This window comes from Coenobita brevimanus, chromosome 25 (genome assembly GCF_032717465.1).
Source record: "Coenobita brevimanus isolate Jiangsu-jjx chromosome 25, ASM3271746v2, whole genome shotgun sequence".
Taxonomy (NCBI): Eukaryota; Metazoa; Arthropoda; class Malacostraca; order Decapoda; family Coenobitidae; genus Coenobita; species Coenobita brevimanus.
The window spans coordinates 12,275,610-12,299,108 of record NC_136978.1 but is presented as its reverse complement, the minus strand read 5'-3'; the positions used below and the strand labels follow the sequence as shown (position 1 = coordinate 12,299,108).

General features: G+C 42.2%; 1 protein-coding gene across 1 annotated transcript in view; it reads left to right on the top strand.

The window, feature by feature from the left end:
• Positions 1-732: 732 nt before the first annotated feature.
• Positions 733-23,499, top strand: part of LOC145393775 (uncharacterized) — a 124,769-nt gene continuing 102,002 nt past the window's right edge. The window contains exons 1-2 of the mRNA XM_080267825.1: positions 733-831; positions 10,988-11,080. Of these exons, the coding sequence (XP_080123951.1) occupies positions 11,021-11,080 (60 nt within the window). The 5' untranslated portion in view covers positions 733-831; positions 10,988-11,020. The remainder of the gene's footprint in view (positions 832-10,987; positions 11,081-23,499) is intronic.

Below are 23,499 nucleotides of genomic sequence, written 5' to 3'. Positions count from 1 at the left end.
TTACAAATTTAGGCGTCCGGTGGTCTAGTGTAGGCATTCCAGTCGGATGCAGCCTATGAACGTTTGCATCCCAGGCGTGGTAGGAGTGTGGGCTGTCCAGTTGGATGTGGCCCATATGGGTTTGCATCCAAAAGTTAGTTGGGGTTTATTGCTCTCAAAGAATAGAAATGATCATTGTTCTGCAACAGCTTCTGAGGATCTGTTGTTTGCTTTCTGGTGCTCTCACCTTTGACCTTTCACATCATTGATCCTAGCAGCTTGCACGTCATCTTCGCCCAGTGTTTCATAGTGATGTGCTGCGTAGTGATTTAGTCAAATGCCTAATCGCTCGATCAGTTAGGCAAATAAACAGGCAGGTTTATCAGCAAACTAATCCCATGACTGTACTGTATACATGCGGACAGATGCCAGTGTCGTGACTACTTCGTCAGTGTGCTGTACATAGGTAATGAAGATCTTTGAAGATCGAAACGTCCCATCTGGCTAATAAGAATATCAAGATTATATTATTAATAATTACAAGGATATGGAAGTAAGTAAACACGATGAATCTGTGATCACATCTCTTATAGCTTTTTGTCATGAAAAGTCTTTAATGACATATTCTTTATTTACTGTTACTTATCTCTAAAAATTCGTGTTAACGAGTATGCTTTCTTCTCAATCAAGTTCTGTTAAGGTTGAGCCCGTTATCCCATTGTCTGTTGTTTACATCCAACTCATCCATGGCGGCGGAGAGTGACGTTTGATCACAGGACTATAGGAATTCGGTATTGTTAGTCTGAAACAACTCAGGCTAAAGCTTTAAATCACAGCAAATTAGAATATAACGTAAGTATGAAAGTGGAAAGATGTGAATACACTACCATATTTTATATCATCTGCTTTAATGGTTTTCAAGTGACCCATTGTTTTGCTTAAAACAAGCATGAAAAGACCGGCAGAAAATGTCATCAGAGTTTTCATATTCTGACATAGTGATGAATATATAATTTCCAAAGTGCATGGAATGTGGCTGTGTATGACGATGCGAACTGGGAGGCAGAAGAATCAAAGTTTTTATTTTCAGCAAGGTTTATTATAATAGTTTTCAGTTTCTTCAGTCATATTGATTTTCTTGGTAGTGTACTATAGTTTATCAGCATAGTGCACTGCCATATTGTCTCCATAGAATATTAGAAGAATCTTGGATTTGTCCTTACAGTGAATATGAGATTTGTGAAAATCTACAAATCCTGTTCATATAATACTTTTTTTTTTTTTTTTTTTTTTTTTTTTTTTTTAATCCAGATTATGAGAGCAGTAGGTTGTAAAGTTAGATAAAAATTGTTTCAGCTCATACTTGGCTTGACGATGAGTCTGTGGTTTTATCTTCCTGTTCTATTCAGTTTGTGTGATTTTAATATTCATTTTCATCACAGGTTACCTTTTTTTTTTTTTTTTTTTTTTTATAGCTAGTCCTCTCCACAATTCCTGTCAGTAATGGGAAATCCATTGGGAATTCAAGGTTTTTGGGTGGGTGGAAATACTGTATACAGAAGTGAGTGAAATACAATACTACAATCCAATTTAGGTTCAGGTATTAGCCTACCATGACCACACTTAACCTATCCTAAACAAAAGCAGTCTATCCATAACCAAAACTAGCTCCAGCCTTCATTCACATAAGCCTAACTGCCATTTCATAAGCCCTGCCCATACTAGGAGTCATGCCATGCGCTCTGTTGTGTGTCATGTTGCCCAATTCATGTTGCTGAGGCTGGTATTGTCCACACCAGTACAATGGGTAATGCGTGTCAATTACTGTCGAGGTGCAAGAGGAAGATGGTAGATACCAACACCACAGCAGTTCATGAGACTGTGATGTGGAGTAGTGTGGTGCTATGTTGTGCCAAAAAAAGAAAATGAATACAAAAAAGATGTGGTGCAAGCAAAACTGCTTTTAGCGGAAACCACTCGGCTACCGAGGGCATCATGGCGCACGCTGTCACCATGAAATGCCCCTCGGCCAGATTTGCCAGAAGTGTGCAGCACAGACCCTCCGCATCACAAACACTCAAGTTAGGCAACAGAGCGCACTGCTTGACCCCCTAGTGTGGACTGAGCTTTAGTCTTGGGAGCTCAGATTGTTACCAGTGCACCACTGCTGTCTGTCAGTCCTTTTTAAAAGTACATTCCAGTTCACAGTTTGAGCACACTATATTTCATGGTGACATGTCAGTGAGTGGATTGGCATAAGGTTAATGCCCCTCCCCATAAAACAACTAACTGAAAGACAAACGGCCACCCCGTACAGGATTATGGTGTCAAGCTATAGATGGGTAGATAGATAGAACTCCATGGGAACACAGAAAATCAGTTCTTTGCACGTTATTTTCAAAACATTTCATAATAATATGAGTAGAAATGGGTGAGCACCAGTCACAGAAATGTCATAGCAAATTGAATTGGAATCCAATGAGGAACTGCAGCTCAGCTGTTGATTGGCTACTGTAAATCATATGACTCACCCTGGCAGCTGATTGGTTAGACTTGAAAAATGTGTATGAAAAAATTCACTTAGGGGTAGGGGGGTTTTCAAGAATACTCCCCCAGTATCCCTGCTTGTCGTAAAAGGCGACTAAAAGGGTTGGCGGAGGGTTAGTGCCCCTCCCCAGAAAACAACTAACTAAAAAAACAAACAAGAAGCCTCGGACAAGGACTGACCAAATGATGACGACCCAGGACCGGACAAAGGACTTGGTAATGAGTACATGGAATGTAAGAGGAGCGAATGATGAGGTGAAAGAGAGAGAGATTGTCCAGGTGCTTGAGGGTGGGAAAGTGGATGTATGTGGAATAACTGAAACAAAATGGAGAGGAGAAAGTGTGAGAGAATGGGAGTATGGATGGGGTATATGTGCAGGAGTAGATGAGAATGAGAGGGCAAAGGAAGGAGTGTGTATAGTTGTGAGTAAAAGATGGAAGAAGAGCATAAGACAGTATGGATCAGTTGGGTCAAGGATTGTGTGGGTAAAGTTGAAAGTTGGAATACAAATGTGGGCGATTGTGTGTGTGTATGCGCCAACGCAAGATCGTGCTAGAAGAGTGAGAGAAGAGTTCTGGACAAATGTGGAAGTGTGCATGGAAAAGTTTGGAAGGAATGAGAGAGTGTTTTTGATTGGTGATATGAATGGTAAAGTTGGTAATGTGAAGGTGGATGGAATAGTTGGTGAGTGGGGTGTGCCTGCCGAGATAGATGAGAATGGGAGTGCGTTAGTGGACATTTGTGCTGGGAGGGGTTGGTGATAGCCAATACCCTCTTCAGGCATAAAATGATCCACAGGTATACATGGCGAGTGATGAGAAGGGTGGGTGGTGAACTGAATGAAAGGAAGGCAATGATTGATTATGTGTGTGTGGATGAAAGGATGCGAAGATGTGTAAAGGATGCAAGAGTGTATAGAGGTTGGGGGAGTGGACTTTCTGACCACTACTTGGTGGTGGCCAGAATTAGGATGCAAGTGAGATGGAGGAATAGAAGAAGGGAAAGACGAGAGGAAGGAGTAGTTGCAAGGAGAGTGGAAAGGTTACAAGAGGATGAGAAAAAGGCAGAGTATAAGAGAGAAGTGGAGGAACGATTGGGCAAATATGAATTGGAGAAGATGGGAGACGTGGAAGGTGTGTGTAAGATATTTACAGAAGAAATATGTGCAGCATGTGATGTGGTGTGTGGAAGGAAGAGAAGGCGGAGGGGGGTGCAAGGAACAGCGTGGTGGACTGAAGAGGTGAAACAGGCTGTGGTACAAAAGAAGAAAGCATACAATGAATGGGTGAGAAATAGGGGCATGGAAGAAGTTGAGAGGTGGAAGAGAGAGTTATATGTGGAAAGGAAGAGAGAGGTGAAAAGATTAGTAAGAGAGAGTAAGAAGAGAGTGGATGAGGAATTTGGAAGGAATTTGAGTGTAAAGTGGAGGGACTGTAAGAAAATGTTCTGGAGAGAAGTGAAAAGAGTAAGACAGGGTGGAAGTGAAGTTAGCAGGGGAGTGAAAGATAAAAATGGTAGATTACTAGTGGAGAAGGGAGAAAAAGTGAGCAGATGGAGAGAACACTTTAAGGAATTGTTGAACGTAGAGGATGGAAGTAATGCGAGTATAAGTGGCTGGGGAATGGCTGGGAGAAGGAGGGAGGTGAGAAGACAGGAAGAAATCAGTAGGATAGAAGTTGTGGAAGCAATGAAGAAAGTTAAATCGGGAAAGCCCCAGGAACTGATGGAGTGTGTGGTGAAATGCTGAAGCATGGGGGAGAGATAGTAGTAGAATGGATGTGGAAGATGTGCAGATTGGCCTGGGAGGAAGGTAGAGTCCCGGAGGATTGGAAGTCAGGTATAATTATTGCCTTGTACAAAGGAAAAGGGGAAAAAGAAGTGTGTGGTAATCATAGGGGCATTTGTCTTCTTAGTATAATAGGAAAAGTGTATGGTAGGATACTTATAGACAGAGTTAGAGAAAGAACAGAGAAATTAGTTGGAGAAGAACAGGGAGGCTTTAGGAAGGGAAGAGGTTGTGTAGATCAGATATTCATTCTTAGATCTTTAGTGGAAAAGTTTCTAGAGAAGGGAAAGAAGTTGTATGCGGCTTTCATGGATTTGGAGAAAGCATATGACAGGGTGAATAGACAAGGATTGTGGAAAGTGTTAAGAATATATGGAGTAGATGGGAAGTTGTTGAATGCTGTGAAGAGTATGTATGATGGTGCGAAGGCTGCAGTGCGTGTGGATGGTGAACTAAGTGAATTTTTCTCTTTGAAAGTTGGTTTGAAACAGGGATGTGTCATGTCTCCATGGTTGTTCAATCTGTACATGGATGGGGTAATAAAAGAGGTACAAGGTAGGGTAGTGGATGTTGGAGTGACCCTGGTGAGAGAGGATAGTGTTTGGAAACTCCCTGTACTATTGTTTGCAGATGATACTGTGTTGTTGAGTGAAGACGAAGGGGAGCTGCAGGGCTTGGTGGATGAGTTTGAGAGAGTGTGTAAGAAACGGAACCTAAAGGTGAATGTAGGGAAGAGTAAAGTGATGGTCTTTGAGAGAGGTGAAGTTAGTGAATGTACAGCGAGGTTAGATGGTGAGGAATTAGAAAATATGAGTACGTTTAAGTATTTGGGTAGTGTGAGGAGTAAGGATGGAGGTTTGGAGGGTGAAGTGCTTGAAAGGGTACAGCAGGGAAGAAAGGTTGCTGGTTCCTTGAAAGCAGTGATAAGAAACAGGGAAGTGAGCATGGAAGTGAAAAAGTTACTACATGACAGTATTGTGATACCAACTCTAACGTACGGAAGTGAAGCTTGGACATTGTTGGAAGGACACAAGTCAAGAGCGAGAGCAGTGGAAATGAGTTATTTAAGAGGAGCCTGTGGAGTCACGTGGAGAGACAGGCTGACGAATGAGGATATAAAGGAGCGTTGTGGTGTGGATGTGGATGTGATAGGAAGCGTTATGAGGAACACACTGAGGTGGTTTGGCCATGTGGAGAGGATGGAGGGTGAAAGACTGACGAAGAGAGTGTATGTGAGTGAGGTGGAGGGGGGAAGAGGGAGGGGGAGGCCGAGGATGAGATGGAGGGATGGGGTGGAGAGGTATATGAGAGAGGGGCGTGTGAGTTGGGAGCAGGGCAGTGAAATAGCGGGGGACAGAGCGACTTGGAGGCGATTTGTTTGTGGCCACCCCAAACGGGATTGAGGCGTCTGGCAATAGATAGATAGATAGAACACAGGCTGCTCCTGTGTTTTATTTATGAGCCTTGTACCTCAGTTATTAATTATTTCCAGTGGAAGTTTCATAGAAGAATAGGTGCCTCTGCGGGTGAGATCAGACTATAGATCACCACCTAAATAACCAGATGGATGATGTGCTGAATCTAGAATAATACAGTACGAAAAGTTATGGAGATGTTTAATTTTGGAGTTGATAATTGTAGAGCCACATTAATTTTACAAGCAAATCAGTCCTAATGGGACATTACCTGACCATGAAAGCAACAGGCATCAGTCTTAACTTTGGTATAGTATTAGTGATTTTTGCATAATACAGGTTTTGTAAATAAATTCTATCAGTACTATGATGAAGCTTCATCCTTGCCATGAACTTGACCTTATATTTACTGTATGTAAATGGGAGCACTTTGATTATGTTCTTTACAATAACCACATAGATTAAATGAAGATATGGTTATTTCTTGGTTAAGCAAGGCCACCTTTTTGCACTAGATAATGTTGGTTTTGGGGGTGTTACTCCATTCATTTAGCAGTCTAAGTTTACTGTAGACTTGATTTTAAAAACTGCAGTGGTTTTGTGACCATTGGACAGTCACACATCTATGTGTTTGTATGGCTGTCTGATTCTTCACAAAGGAGACAGCTTTGGCAGTAACTGTTGTGGCCACTGGATACTTCCGCCACTTGTGATCTTTTATATTGTTTATACAGTATGTAAATTGTAATACTGTACCAGTAACTATCATGCTCATCACTCTTTAGCCAGACACCTTCGTCCTAAAGGGGGTCGCCACAAACAATTCACATCCCTATCATCCTGTCTTTGCCTTCATACTGCATTCACTCTATCTCACTTCATCTTAAGTCACCTCTGCACTTTTTCCTCTTAACATTGCATGCACTAGCACTAAACTAGTCAGTCTTACCTTTTCCATTCTTTTCACATGGATAGTCCATCTCCAGGTACTTGTAACACTTTTCAGCACATCCACTCGAGCATGATTGCTCCCAAACTTAATCAGCAGGTGCAATATGGTGGGGGGTTTGTGAGGGGTGGTGGTGGGGGATGGGAGGGGTGGTGGGGGTATTGTGGGTTGGTGCAGGGGGGTGGGTGGGCTGGTTGGTTGGGGAGGTTGGAGTGGGTGTAAGGGGTAGGGGTAGGAAGTGGGGGGTGGGGAGGGGCATGAGGTGGTGGGAAGAGGGTTGGGTGGGTGAGTAGGGGATGGAGGTGGCAGTGGGGGTTGGAGAGGTGGAGTGGTTTTGGGGTGGGGGTTTGGGGAGTGGGGGTGCAGGGGGTGGGGAGCTAGGGGGTAGGGGGTTGGGGTGGTGGGGGTAGGGATAGGGTTTCAGGGTGGCGGGGAGACTGTGGGGGACTGGGGGTGGTTGGGGGTATGGGGGCATGGGAGTGGGTGATGGTTGGCAGGAGTGTAGGGGTTAGGGGCAGTGGGAGGATTGTGGAGGGAGTTGCGAGGGCTGTGGGGATTTGGGAGTGGGGAGGTGGGGCAGGAGGAATAGTAGTAGTAGTAATAATCGTTCCCTAGGCAGTCTGGCCGAACAGTCCCGAGTCCCTTAGGAAGGCCATAGCCGAGACCGGGCTATCCCACAGAGCTCTCAAAGAGTGTATGTTGTGTTGTTGGCGTAGGTGATTATGTGCAATGCAGTCTTCCATAATGTGCTTAATAGTATGGGGTGCTGTGTTGCATCCTGGACAGGCATCGGCAACGGAGTCATCCAGCCTCTTCTGGTAGCTTAACCCCTAAAACACGGCTGTTTACAGTCTCTCCCCCCCCCCCAGTGGCGGGGTTGTATCTCGGTCTGAGTACCTGTAGGAAAATATTCGCCAAAAATCAGAGATTAACCCTAGAACATTATACTTGGTATGGCAGATAGTACTTACATTCAGCTTTCTCCAGAGACAGGTGTTGAGCCTTCGTGGACTACCCAAGGACTTGTGGAGACTTGCAAAGTTGGGTAACCAAATCTTCACTTTCACACCTCCAGCAACCCGGTTTCCCCTCTACCACAGCCTCATTCTGTCACAGTAAACTTTATACTACAACGTAAAGGTAGTTAGGAATCCGTATTTGTACAATAAGCACTGAAAATAAGGCTAAAATCAACGGAGCGTACGGCTGACATGCACTGTGGCGGCGGGCTTCCCATCACTCAACAAACATTTCCATTTTCACAGCTAAAAACATGTATACTACATTATTTTCAATCATATTACTTCCCAAAAGATCACCACGGAGCGCTTTTTATTCTGCCTTACGTCCGCCACTTTATTCTCGTTCCTGTCGGCCGCTTGCACTGACTGGGAAGAGCTAGAACTCGCCATAATCTCACTTTGAAAGCCTGCAGTAAACTGACACTAAACAGAGGCAAACCGTGAGAAAAAAAGCTAGTGTTACAACTGGGGAAACAAGCGTTTCCTAGTAGCATAAACTGCTTGTGAGAGGAGATCGCAGATTTACAGTTCTGAGCGCTCAGAGCGCTGCCATGTATCACAGCCAGGCTGGCCGGGCCGTGGTGGGGGGGTGTACACGGGGAAAACGCGATATTTGGCAACAACTGAGGTCAGTAGTACAAAGGTAAAGTATGCTAGTTGTAGCTAGAGGGTGGTGGTACTGATAGACAATACCAGCTGGAGCCTGCTTGCCCGCGGTTATTCAAAATTTACTAAAATCGCAAACGCGACGACCCGCCGTCCTGCCCTTATGGCCGAGCGTCGCAAACGCGACGATCCGCGTTTTAGGGGTTAAGAGGACTGGATGGTGCCCACATCTCAGCCTGGCCAGGTGGATCCTGTCCTCACGAGGGAGATAGGATTCAGCAGGGTGGATGTCAGGAGGCCATGCATGGAGCTGTGTGTTGTCTTTAAGTGACTGAATGGAGCGGCAAGTGATCTGAGTGTGGATATGCTTCTGGAAGGTGGCCCGAGGTGGGCGAGGGGGAAGAGATGACAGTATTTGTGTATGGTATCGTGTGCTGGGTGTTGTTTTGATATTCCTTGGTGTGGGTGGATGTGCTGCCATGTAATATAGTGGATGTTGAGGGTTTGTGGAGGCTGCAGCAAGAAACTGGGTGCCTCTCATGTCTAGGTGATCCTTGACTTTGAGGACTTTGATTTCTTGATGTAGGTGGTCTGTGGGTGTTGTAGCTGTGCAGCCTATGATTATTTTTAGGGCCTTGTTCTGTATGGTCTGTAGAGTGTTGTAGTGTGTTTTGGTGAGGTTAGAAGCCCAGGCAGGGCTTGCATAATTCATCACTGAACATATGTATTGTTTGTATACTGTGGTGGTGGTTTCTTTGTTGTGTCCGAATGTTGTATGGGCAAGTGACCTCAAAGCATTGAGTCTTGGTGTTATTTCATTTTTAATGTTTGTGATGTGTTGTTTAAATGACATTGATGTATTGCATGTTTAACCAAGGAATTTGTGTGTGTGTATGTGTTTGTGGTAGGGGAGTGTTGTTTATGGTGAGGTGTGGGATGTGACTGTTCTGCTGTTCAGCAGGGGGAATGGCAGGGGGTGGGGGGTGAGTGTGGTGGTAGAGGGACGGGGTGGGTGTGGGGGGTGGGGGGCATGACCGCATATGTGGACGCCCTTCTTTTTGGCCCTAGTACCTTCGGATAGCATATGCGGACACCTGTCTTTTTGGCCCTAGTACCCTCGGACAACATATGCGGACACCCATCTTTTAGAGGTTAAAAACCATAACTTTAGTCATTGCTGCATTCACATGCAGACTTCACTAATGATGCACACTTCCATCTTGTGGAGTATTTGTGATAAGTGGATGCATAAGAGATGTAGCGGTATTAGAGGTAGACTCTGAGATATGCTGATTTTGTGTGCACAATGTGTTAGGGAGAGAATGTATCTAGAGGTTGTCAGGCATGAGAGGACTGATCTAGCTGGTGAGTCCGTTGAGTGTGTGGCAGAGTTTTGTTATTTGGGGGACATTGTGTGTGTTGGAGGTGGGGCTAAAGCTAACTCTGTGGCTAGGGTAAGAAGTGGTTGGAGGAAGTTGAGGGAGCTGTTACTTCTCCAGACATTGAGAAGGCTTTCCCTTTTATGCTAAAGGATCTTTGTATGCGGCATGTGTTAGGAGTGTAATCTGTATGGTAACGAAACTTTGTCAGTAAATGAAGAGGCTATTTATTGGCTCAGACGTACAGAAATGACGGTGATTAGCCTAGATAGATGTGTAGTGCATCCTTGAATGCAAGGCCTGGGGAGAGGTTAGGATTACAATTGAAGAGTTGAGGGGAAGAATTGAACTGGATTGTATTGGTGTTATGATGAGGAGTACAAAGGAGAGCAAACAGCAACAGTCCTGTTGGTCCTCTCATGGCTGTTTGGTAGCTACAGGGAAGGTTATAACCAACAAAACTGATCAGTCAGCGAAAGACAAGGATAGATTGAGGTAGTTTTGGGCATGTTGAGAGGATGGAGGATGACAGTTGGTTGCAGAAAGTGAGAAATGTGAATGTTGGGGATAGGGTTGCCAGAGGCAGGCTGAAAAAGACCTGGAACAAGGTCATAGAGTGTGAACTCAGGGATAAGGGACTGGATAGGAAGGCTGCCAGAGATCATGCAGTGTGGAGAGCTGCCATTAGGTGGCCAAGGCTGATGCATGGAAGCATGTTGGAACCTTTATAAATGATAGTGCATATTGGGCTTTAAATTAACTTTAGGTTTAGTTGGAGCCACAGTCTATCTTATTCACTGAAAATTAATCATGCAAAGCAGGCAAGGTGTACCAGGCTTTGTATCATATCTTATTGTAAATAATGGCTCCAGCATGCTGGCATGTGTCGATCTTGTTCACCTGAAGGCGGCATTCCAAGCTGATCGATCTCTGGCAGCCTCCCTATTCAGACTCTTATCCCCAAGGTCGCCTCTATGACCTCCTCCCAGGACTTTTTTGGTTCACCTTTTGCAACCCTACCCCCAGCATTCACATTTGTTAAAGAAATTTAAAGTAATTCCTCAAGTAGAACTAGTTGACACAAAGATTATTATTGCCTCGCAAAGAGTTCTGTATTATTTTGTCTTGTGAGTCTCAGTTTCATGTGTCAAATCTTTTGCCTTTTCTTACATGATATGGTAAAGGATATTTTTACAAGTATCTTTATCCTAATCTAATAAATTTGACTGAATAACCATACCAGTCTTGAGTAATTCAGTAGGCTTAGGCTAAGCTAGTGTCTCAAGCTATCTTTTTCTTTCAGACAACAGTGGCCCGTGTGAATGAACCTGCAGTCATGAGTGGTGCAGGCAGCAGTGATAGTGGGCTAGACCTGTCTGGAAAACTCATCATCAAGGTTAGTAGTTTTATGGACCATACTTTACAGCTGTCAGTGATGCTGAATTTCATATACAGTTGTTGATGGGTTGCCCGTGGTGTCACTGGGACAGAACACTGGAGCAACGGTGGAGACTGATTGCCCTTATCGGATCTAACCAGAGATCCTCCACCCTAGATATGTTGTGTGTGTGTGTCTGTCCGTTGCCAATGCTGTACAGTTTGTCAATATGTGTCACTGTTTGTGTTGGAGCCTATGGTGTTACTGGTACGTATCCTGTGTTGGAATGTTTTGAGTGTTGGGTGATGGTCACAGCATAGTCTACTTAAATGTGCTCTGTCTGTTCTGTTTAGCTGGGCCTCTGATTCGTGTATGTGTGATGGAGGGTGGTCAATGAGCGTGTTTGGCCCTAAACTATCCATCTCTCTTCACCCACGGATGGATAGAGATGCTGGAATGGTGTTGTGTATCCCATTGTTGTAATGTTCTGGAGTGTTTTTATGTACCTTGGTGTTGGTGGATGGTTGTGCATGTACAGTAGTGTGATGGGTGTTGTGGGTTTTGTTTAGCAATTGCTGTATACAGTAATGCAGTGGTTTCCAACCTGTGGGGCGTGGCCCCCTAGGGGGGCAGGAAGGGCTGCCTAGGGGGGGGGCGAAGGCTTGATAAATAGGGTATTTATATTTGAAAACTATGAATTATGATGGAATTCAGTAATTTCTAAATATGGAGAAAATATTTCAGATATGAATAAGAAATCTAGTTATCTGAATATATAAACAGTTTCAAAGATGAAGAAGCTGTGATATTTATTGACATGTGCCAACTATGCCAGTAAAATACAGTACAGTATTTGAGGAAGTGGGGCACAGGGAACGTGTCATTCTGTGAGGGGGGGGGTGCCAAGGATTAGAAAAGGTTGGAAACCACTGCAGTATTGTGTTTCCCACATATCCAGGTGTTTATGGAGATCTAAAACTGGCCTCCATGTGTAACTGTTGATTGGGTTGGTCTTTGTGCAGCATGTGATCGTACATAGTGCTTTGTTGCATGTGAGTTGTAGTTTGTGTTGTTGTTGCATGTGAGATGGATGCTGCCCATGCTGGACAGGCATAGTCTAAGGCGGAACTGATGTACTGTATTGTACAGTATTTATATTACTATAGTTTGTTTGTGTCTTTGTATTTTCCAGAGTCAGTGCCAGTTTTTGCTTGAGGTAGGTGCTGCATTTGTGAGTAATGTCTGAAGTGCTTGGTGTGAATGTCATGGAGGTGTTGTATCTTACACTGAGTATTTTAGTCTGATGAGTGTGTGGGATGCAAGTGTTGTTGAGTGTAAGATGATTCTGCACATGATGTTTGTCATTGGTGGGGAGTGTCACTGGATTTAGCTGGTGCTGCCTTCAGGCATTTGGCTCCCAGCCACTGCTTGAGTCTTTGGATGTATGTTTGGAGGCAAGCAGTAGCCTCTTCATGTCTAAGCTTTGTGCATGAAAAAGTAATATCGTCTGCACCAGAAGTAATATGTGTATTTGTGTCTGGTGATGGTGTTGGGATGTCATGCATTCATAGGTTGAAAGCGTGGGTGACAAGCCAGAGCCCAACGGAACACCGTTTATGGGATGTTCTTTGTTCATGATGTGGTTCCTGTGTATTCTGCATATGTATGTATCTGCTTGAGAGATAGTTGGCCATCTAATATTCAGTGTTGTTGTGAAGTGTTGTATTGTATATCTTTTTTATGAGGAGATGCCTTGAAACTGTCAAATGCTTTGCTGATGTCAGTTGTGATGAGTGTTGTAAGATGTGGAGGTTTTTGGTTTATTCTGTCTATAATGTATTGTGTGAGGTTAGTGAGTAGTGTTATGGTGGAGTGGTATGTATGGAAACCATGTTGTGTGGGCAAGAGAGGGATGTTTTGGTTGGTGATGGAGAAATTACTTTCCTTCATCTTCGATGGTGTTCAGAATAGCATGATTGGTCTATATGATGCTGGAGCTGTTGGTGTTTGGTTTGAGAAGGGTGATGATTTTGCCATGTTTCCAGAGTGTAGGTATGGGGCAGTACATATAGCTGTAGTTTAAAATGGCTGTGAGTGCTGCAAGCCCTTGGGAAGTGTTTTAGATGAAATGTTATCTGGCCTTAAAGAACAGAATGATTATGGAGTTACTTGTGTGTGTGTGTGTGTGTGTGTGTGTGTGTGTGTGTTCTTACCGAATTGAATCTTTACAGGAATGAGTCAAGCTCATACTGTCCCGTGTCTTAAACCATTTTTATCGTACATATCCTTAAATTTATGAATTGTTTTGGCACACACTGTTTCATTCGGTAATGCATTCCACTGATCAATTTCCTTATTTGGGAAACTAAATTTCCTTACGTCTTTATCGCCTCTCTTTTTATGCAGTTTTTTTGCAGTGTCCTCTTGGTGATTCATCCCCATAGGTTATGTAATCATTTATGTCTCTTTTCTCCCTCCCTGATATTCATTTATATAGCATAATCAAGTCTCCTCTTTTCCTTCTTTCCTGTAGTGTAGACAGATTCAGTTTTTCTAGTCTTTCTTCGTAGCTTAGATCCTTTAAGCTTGGTACCCATCTTATAGTGGCCCTTTGTACTTTTATCTATATGTCTGAGAAGTATGTGTGGAGTGACGCGTATGGATCGGGTGCGAAATGATGAAGTGCGAAGGAGAACTGGAGTTGTTCGGGAGATGGCTGGTAGAGTTGAGCAGAGGGTGTTGTGATGGTTTGGGCATATGGAGAGAATGGATAATGAGCGATTGGTGAAAAAGATAACTAGATCTGATGTGAGAGGTGTAAGGCTGAGAGGAAGACCACGAATAGGATGGATGGACAGTGTGAAGAGAGCGCTGGATGCGAGAGGGATGTCTGTTGAGCAAGGAAGAGTGGCTGTGCGTGACAGAAATAAATGGAGAGAAATTGTGAATAAATAAGTGATGACGCAGCCCTGAGGGGATATTCTCCCGCATTTGGTCTGATCAGCTAGTCAGGTCAGGTGCGGGTAAGGGGATGGGTCTGTTATGATGTGGCAGGGGTAAACCAGTTCTGCTGTCGGGCCCTGCTGCGGATGTCACTGATTGCATTGCGCAGTTGACCCTTGTGCGGTGTGGTGCGGTGAGGATCTGTCCGTTCTCCCCTTTGGGGCTAAGATGTGAATGAATGTGTTTGAATGGATGAGTTAATGGAGAGTGTGTCGTCCTGTCTCGGCTACCTCCCTTTCCTTGGGGGAAGCAGCCTAGGTATATAGATAGATAGATCTATGTGTTTTTTGAGATGAGGACTCCAGACTACTAACGCGTACTCCAGGGTTGGTCTGATGAATGATGTTACAGTATTATCTTTCTTAGCATGTCTTCATTTAAGTGTGTGAATGCTGTTCTCATATTTGCATGCAGTGTATACATGTTCTGTACCTTTTCACTGATGTGGTCTGCCGGAGACAGTCTGCTATTGATAATCACACCTAGGTCCTTCTTTCTTTCTGATGTGTGTAGGGTTTTGTTTCCTAACTTATAATCCCAGTCAGGTCTTTTTCCACATTTACCAAACTTGATTACATGGCACTTATCCACATTGAATTCCATTTGCCATGTATTGCTCCATTCATGAAGTTTATTTAATTCTTCTTGTAGCTCTTTACAGGAGTCTTTGTCAGTAATTCTCCTTTGTATTTTTGCATCATCAGCAAACATATTTAGATAGCTTTCATTTCCAATGTTGCTACAGTATCTATATCATTTACATACACTAAAAACATGATTGGTGCCAGCAGTGAGCCCTGTGGAACTCCACTAATCATTTCCCTCCATGATGAGTAATTTCCCCTTAGTGCTGTTCTCATTTCTCTTTTTTTTGAAATCTTACATGTGACAATACAGTTTGATTCAGATTCCTCCTTGATGGTACAGTTTCCATAAAAGTATTTGGTGTGATACTCAGTCAAATGCTTTCTTGAAATCTAAATGGATACTGTCCACCCATCCTTCTCTTTTCAGTAATGTTTCTGTTACTCTATCATAGTAGCTCAACAGATTAGTAACACATGATTTTCCCTTTCTGAAACCAAACTGTCATTCTGTTATCATATTGTGTTCTTTTAGATGATTTACCCAAACTTTTCTTAACAGCTTTTCTAATACCTTGCTTACAACACTGGTTAGTGATACTGGTCAGTAGTTGAATCGATTTTTTTCTATTCCCTTTCTTGAACAAGGGAACAATGTGTGTTTTCTTCCAAATATCAGGTAGTTTACCTTGTCTCAAGGATTTCTTGAAAATTAAAGATAATGGTGTACTTAACTCCTTTGCACATTCATGTAGCACCCAACATGAAATTTCATCAGGACCATTTGCTTTTCCTTTGTTTAATTTACTTAACTCCTCCTGTATTTCTTTTTCTGATATTTGTATATCTGGTAATATGTGTGGGCATGAATGTTCCATATCATCTATCTCTATCTATCTATTGCCAGACGCCTCAATCCCGTTTGGGGTGGCCACAAACAAATCGCGTCCAAGTCGCCCTGTCCCCCACCATTTCACTGCCCTGCTCCCAACTCACACCCCCCTCTCTCATATACCTCTCCATCCCATCCCTCCATCTCATCCTCGGCCTCTCCCTCCCTCTTCCCCCCTCCACCTCACTCACATACACTCTCTTCGTCAGTCTTTCACCCTCCATCCTCTCCACATGGCCAAACCACCTCAGTGTGTTCCTCATAACGCTTCCTATCACATCCACATCAACACCACAACGCTCCTTTATATCCTCATTTGTCAGCCTGTCTCTCCACGTGACTCCACAGGCTCCTCTTAAATAACTCATTTCCACTGCTCTCACTCTTGACTTGTGTCCTTCCAACAATGTCCAAGCTTCACTGCTGTACGTTAGAGTTGGAATCGCAATACTGTCGTGTAGTAACTTTTTCACTTTCATGCTCACTTCCCTGTTTCTTATCACTGCTTTCAAAGAACCAGCAACCTTTCTTCCCTGCTGTACCCTTTCAAGCACTTCACCCTCCAAACCTCCATCCTTACTCATCACACTACCCAAGTACTTAAATGTACTCACATTTTCCAATTCCTCACCATCCAACCTCGCTGAGCATTCACTAACTTCACCTCTCTCAAAGACCATCACTTTACTCTTCCCTACATTCACCTTTAGATTTCGTTTCTTACACACTCTCTCAAACTCATCCACCAAGCCTTGCAGCTCCCCTTTGTCTTCACTCAACAACACAATATCATCTGCAAACAACAGTACAGGGAGTTTCCAAACACTATCCTCTCTCACCAGGGCCACTCCAACATCCACTACCCTACCTTGCACCTCTTTTATTACCCCATCCATGTACAGATTGAACAACCATGGAGACATGACACATCCCTGTTTCAAACCAACTTTCAAAGAGAAAAATTCACTTAGTTCACCATCCACACGCACTGCAGCCTTTGCACAATCGTACATACTCTTCACAGCATTCAACAACTTCCCATCTACTCCATATATTCTTAGCACTTTCCACAATCCTTGTCTATCCACCCTGTCATATGCTTTCTCCAAATCCATGAAAGCTGCATACAACTTCTTTTCCTTCTCGAGAAAGGTTTCCACTAAAGATCTAAGAATGAATATCTGATCTACACAACCTCTTCCCTTCCTAAAGCCTCCCTGTTCTTCTCCAACTAATTTCTCTGTTCTTTCTCTAACTCTGTCTATAAGTATCCTACCATACACTTTTCCTATTATACTAAGAAGACAAATGCCCCTTTGATTACCACACACTTCTTTTTCCCTTTTTCCTTTGTACAAGGGAATAATTATACACTTCCAATCCTCCGGGACTCTACCTTCCTCCCAGGCCAATCTGCACATCTTCCACATCCATTCTACTACTATCTCTTCCTCATGCTTCAGCATTTCACCACACACTCCATCAATTCCTGGGGCTTTCCCCAATTTAACTTTCTTCATTGCTTTCACAACTATCCTACTGATTTCTTCCTGTCTTCTCACCTCCCTCCTTCTCCCAGCCATTCCCCAGCCACTTATACCCGCATTACTTCCATCCTCTACGTTCAACAATTCCTTAACCCCTTAACCACGGGGCATCACTTTCGTGACGCTTGGGAGCAAGGGATCATACCGCAGGGCGTCGCTTTTGTGATTCTGTGTTATTTTGAATTCACCCGGGCTTCCAAGTGGGGGCTTGTATCATCTATCAGTACTGCCAATGTCCAACACTAGTCAGCACTCCTAATCTCATCTGTACTCCCATCCATTGTTGACAATTTAGCCATTTCTCCCCGTTCTTGACTCCCCTCCCTACCCCCCCTCCATTACCCTATCCTCTCGCCTGCCCGGCCGTGCTACGCTAAGTAAATCTTCCCTGGAATTTTTCACTGATTTCATCCATTGAAATAAGCCCTATGTCCTATTCTTATACCAAATAATATATACAAGAAAGAAATAAGGTAAGTGAGAGTGCCATACACCTGGAATTGGCTAATTATCACCTGACAACACCTCACTTGCACTCGTTCGCTAATTTTCGCTGTTTTTTTCCCCTTGAAATATGCCGTATAATCTATTTTCGTAATAAATATACATGTAAGGAGGGAAGGGAGAAGCCTAAGTGATATTTACATTCACCTGGAACTACCTAATTTATAATGTATTGTCTAGATTTCCTGCCAATCATATCAGTGCTAGACAAAGCTGTTTCAAGATATAACATTGGTAGCTCTGAATATATATTTCCTAAGTAGGCCTCTAATCTATTTTTGTAATAAATATACATGTAAGGAGGGAAGGGAGAAGCCTAAGTGATATTTACATTCACCTGGAACTACCAAATTTATAATGTATTGTCTAGATTTCCTGCCAATCATATCAGTGCTAGACTTAGCTGTTTCAAGAACCAATATTGGTAACTCTGAATAACCCCTAGCAGGCCTCCACGCTGGTCCTCCTCGTTATCAGTTTACTCTCATCACCCGAAGTGAGAGTACGTATGTTTCTTCTTGCTGACTTCAAGGCCTTTTTTCACCCCCATGCAAATGGCCCTGTGACCTTTACCCCCTACTAAACCTCGTGTGGAAAGAGGTAAAGGGCTGACAATTGATAAAAGAGTGACTACGATCTTTCTATTGAGTAAAACAGTGCAAGTGGAATTGTAAATAATGTGTAAATAATGTGTAAACAGCAAGTGAAAGTAATGAGTGTAAATATATGTGAACAATGGAAAATAGTTTTATAAGTTATTTCAAGTGACAGTGCACAACACAGTGTAAATAAAATAGAAATGTAAATAACGTAAATAGAAATGTAAATGAGTAGTATTATAAGAATACGAGTATATACTCTAGGAGTAATGAAAGTGAAAGTTTCACTCTAGCATGTCTGAATGCTATGAGTTATGAGAGTGAAGATGAAAGTGACATTCACTCTCAATGCCAGTATACAGGACGAGAAAGTGAATGCTACGTATTTTACTGAAAGAAATTGAATCCCTACAGTGACAATAAACTAATACTACTGAAGGAAACTTATGGATAAAGACTGTAGATATATATAAGTGTTATATAGTAATAGAAATATAAAGTGTGAGGGGTTTTATGAATAATAAATGACAGACTACCAAGAGCGAACTAGTGCCAGTGCGACGATCAGACGCGCTCGTAATTTCCATTGCTTTCACAGTGTTTTTTTTTTTTAGTATGGATCCCAAACTACTTGAAAATTGTAGAATAGTGTTTATAGTGTTTGTATCTGGCTGTGGTAATCATATTACGGGTTGTCGGGAAGCATAAAGTGGAGACTTCGTTACCCTACTTCAGAGGTCTCCACAAGTCCTACGGTAACCGACGAAGGCTCAACAATCATTCCAGGAGAAAGCTGAAGGTATGTGCCATAAGCATATGTAATTTTATTATTCTAGGACTAATAACTGATTTTTGGCAAATATTTTTTGAGAGTCTGTCGGAGCCCAAATAACCCCGCGGCACACGCAAGTCATTGGTAAACAAGCCCGCGGTGTAGGGGTTAAAGTGTTCTCTCCATCTCACTTTTTCTCCCTTCTCCACTAGTAATCTACCATTTTTATCTTTCACTCCCCTGCTAACTTCACTTCCACCCTGTCTTACTCTTTTCACCTCTCTCCAGATCATTTTCTTACAGTCCCTCCACTTTACACTCAAATTCCTTCCAAATTCCTCTTCCACTGTCTTCTTACTCTCTCTTACTAATCTTTTTACCTCTCTCTTTCTTTCTACATATAACTCTCTCTTCTGCCTCTCAACTTCTTCCACGCCCCTATTTCTCATCCATTCATTGTATGCTTTCTTCTTTTGTGCCACAGCCTGTTTCACCTCTTCAGTCCACCACGCTGTTCCTTGCACCCCCCTCCGTCTTCTCTTCCTTCCACACTCCACATCACATGCTGCACATATTTCTTCTGTAAATCCCACTCAAAATTATTTTCTTCTGTAAAAACTGATTGGAAATTCTTATTTAGTGCTTCACAAATATCCTTCTCTTGTGTGTATGTGATCCCCTCATCCGTAATGGATTGTATTTTATCATTTACTCTGGTTTTGCTTCTGATGTAGCTGTAAAATAGCTTCAGTTGATCACTACTTTTATTTATGATGTCCTCCTCAAACTGGTTTTGGGCTTCCCTCCTTATGCTTGTATAAACGTTTCTTGCCTGTTTATAGTTGTTGTATGCACTTTCACTATTGTGTCTTCTGTGTCTATTCCACAACAGGTCTCTTTTTTCTTTTGATTTTTTACATTCTGTATTAAACCATTTCTTTCTTTTCTTTTCTGCTTTTTGTGCTGTGGGGTGTACTTCTGGACTCCTATTTCATAAAGTTCATAGAATTTTTTATATACAGCATTTAAATCTTGTCCTCTAAGCTCCCTTTCCCAATCTATTTCTAAGAAGTACTTCTTTAGGTCATGGTAGTTTCCCTTTTTATAATTTAGGCTCTTTTTGTAACTTTCAATGCTGTTAACTATGTCAAATGCAATCCTGAAGTTGCAATTTAGTACTGCATGGTCGCTTTTGCTGAATGGAAGGTGATACATTAACTCGTCAATATCGTTTTCTTGCCTGGTAAATATAAGATCTAGCACTGAGGGTACATCGAGTCCTCTTTTTCTGGTGCTTTCCCTTACATGTTGCGTTAGGAAAAACTCCTGCATGAGATCCAGGAGCTATTGGTCCCAACAGCTATCTTGGCATATTATATCTAGAGTATTCCAATTTATATTTGTATTAAAATCTCCAGTTAGTATAATTCTTTCCGATTTCCTTTCCATTCTATGTAGTAATGCTCTTAAACTCTGAATTGTACTCTCTGCCAGATCCTCATATTCGCCTCTTTCCCATGTGTTTGATCTGGGTGGCATGTATAAATTTGCTACAAATACTTTCCCTTCAGATGTATTGATCTCTACTGCAACCAATTCTACTTGTAAGGGTATATCTAGTTCTATTTCTTTGACTTGTAGATTTTTCTTTGTTAATATTATAATTCCTACTCCCTTTTTTAAGTTCATATCTCTTCTCCATATTATGTATTCCTCTAAGTTTAGGATGTCATTTGATATCCTTGGTGTTAATTTTGTTTCAGTTAGGCATATTATATGTGGTTCATTTTCTCTGATATAATCATTCATCGATAATAATTTAGATACCATTCCATCTACATTTGAGTACATCAGCTTAATCATCTTGTGTACATACTTGTCATGACTTGGGTCTACTACCTTCCTCCTCTTTATTCCCTCCTGTTTATGTACCACTTTCGAACCTGCAATCCAATTACTTTGTAAAAAAAATGTATTCTTCTCCTCCTCACATCTTCCCTCGTTCTATGTTTTTGCTTCCTCCCTCTTCTCTGTTAGTAATTCCAGTTCTTCTTGTGTTAGGCATCTTTTTATCCATACATTTTGGAATTCCTCTTTTTCCATGAGTTTCTTTGCATTTTTTTGTATCTCCTTCACAGTGTTTACACTCTGGAAGGTTACCTTAAGGGGCCTTGATATTTCCCTAACCTTTTTTGTTCCTTTATGTGTTTATTACAGATTTCCTCTGATACTTCCTTCAATATGCTCATTACATTTACCATCTCCTTTTTGTCTCTCGAGATCTTGTTTTTTGTTTCTTCCTCCTCTATACCAGTGATTACTCTAGATTTGTTGATATCTGCAGAATCTCTGACTAATTTAGGATTGTTTTAGATTATTCTTTTCACTTCCTTTTTAATGCTTTTATCTTCAACCCTTGTTTCTCTTTCTTTACTTTCACATTTTCAGCATATGTGGTTTCCACATCATTTTTGTAGCTTTGCACCACTTCATTCACCTGTGTTATCTTTTCCTCAGTATCACTGCTCTGATCTATCGGACTGCTTACTTACCTAATTGTCTCTGTATCATTTTTGAACTCTTCCATGATACTCTCATGGTTGACTACTGTACTTGCCATTTCACTAATTTTCCTTCTAAGTGAACCCACTTCTACTGTCAGGTGTGTGTGTGTGTGTGTGTGTGTGTGTGTGTGTGTGTGTGTGTGTGAATGAGAGAGAGAGAGAGAGAGAGAGACTCTGGGCTTAAACTAGATGGCAGGCCATGCCGTCATACTACCTGTTGGTGGCACCACTTTTTCTTTCTTTTTATTCATGCAAAGAAAAATTAAATAAAGGCTGGATGGCCACAAAAAAGTTGTTCTTTCCAGGAAAATGTGAACAAAAGAGAGCCCCAAATGAAAGTTTGTCCATTTAAAGATGCCTGGGCACATTGTTTAAATGACTGGGGGTCATAGGCAGAGGAATGAAGGCAGTTCCAGAGTTGACCTGTTGAAAATATGGAAGATTTAGGGTATGAGTTGACCTTCGCATTAGAGACGTAGACAGAAAAAGGGGTGAGAATGCATTACCAGATAGTTGCTGGGTGCCTGCCATAATGGAGGAGGGATATAATCAGACAGTTTAGAAGAGAAGTGAACATTGAAATAGGGATGGGAGAGGGATAAAGATGCAATACTGCAATAAGAGGGGAGAACCTGCAGAGGAGGGGAAGTGATATGTAAGCAAGTGATGGGCGATACTCGATTTTTTCAGTAATAAATTATTTTGATTACTTTTGTGGTCAGTAATCGATTACTTTTCGATTACTTTTACCTTAAAATGGATATTATATGGGTATATTGGTAAAGTACAGTATAAGGTAAAATGTTATGGCTTCATCGTAGTCTCTCTCTCTCTCAACCATTAAAGAAAAAGGTCTGGGAAAGGTAAAAACATTATTAATACCAGAAAATTTAATTACCCAGTAATCAGATCTGCTGAGCTGCCCGCCACACAGTCACACGACTCACACACTGCCACACAGCTGGCTATCCAGTGCACACCCGCCACAGAGTAAACAGTACGCAGTAGGACACAGAAACTGCACGTACAAGTTTGTTGTATTAGATTTGTCCTTTTCAATGTCTGAGGCCCCGGCTTTTTAGTCTGCTCGTACATACACACTATTAATTCTCAGCTACCTCTTTTTTTACATAGATCTTTATGAATTAATGCATTTATGAGAAACAGATTAATATGGGTAAAATCCATTGAAATGCACATGTTTGTAATTTATGCTGGGAGTAATCATTTGGTAATTGATTTTTGGGAACTATAATCTATTAGTGAAAATTTTTACCTTGTAATCGATCTAATCGATTACGTCCACCACTAATGTAAGCCTTTCACCCCTCCCTGGAAGTGCTGTATTCGAGGAACCCCTTCACACATGGGAGCTGCACTTCAAGTGTATAAGACCATGTACAAAGTCAGCAGTTGCTAACAGTACTGTTTAAGGCTGTAGAGACTTAACTGACTAAGAAGTAAGTTAGGTACATGAACACAATACAGTAATCCCTCCAAGATCTGACGTAATAGAACCAAAGGCATGTCTGGGACATAATTTTGTCCGGGACTTGGGAAAAATGTCCCTGACAGGTACTTATACACCCCAGCCCAACTTAACTTTGAAAGCCTCCCACTGTAAATGACTTCCTGCTGGACAAGCACAGCACCTATTTAAGACCCAATTCACACAGATAAGGGACAGAAACCATAAAATAAATGAAAAGGAACCAGAGAATGAGAAATCAGGAGTAAGTATGGAAAATATTTAGCAGTGTACAGGGTACTTACGGCATGTCCTTGACTGTCACAGAGATTAACCCGCCTCCTTTATGAATCTGACAATGGTGAAGGTGCACTTGAAGCATGTATGGAAATCCAGTGTTGTGCTGCACTTATCCTTTGCACTGTGAATTATAATTGTTTAACACAGCACATTCTGTTCTTACTTGCGCCAAGCCAGTTGCAACACATCAGTGTTGCACTGTGC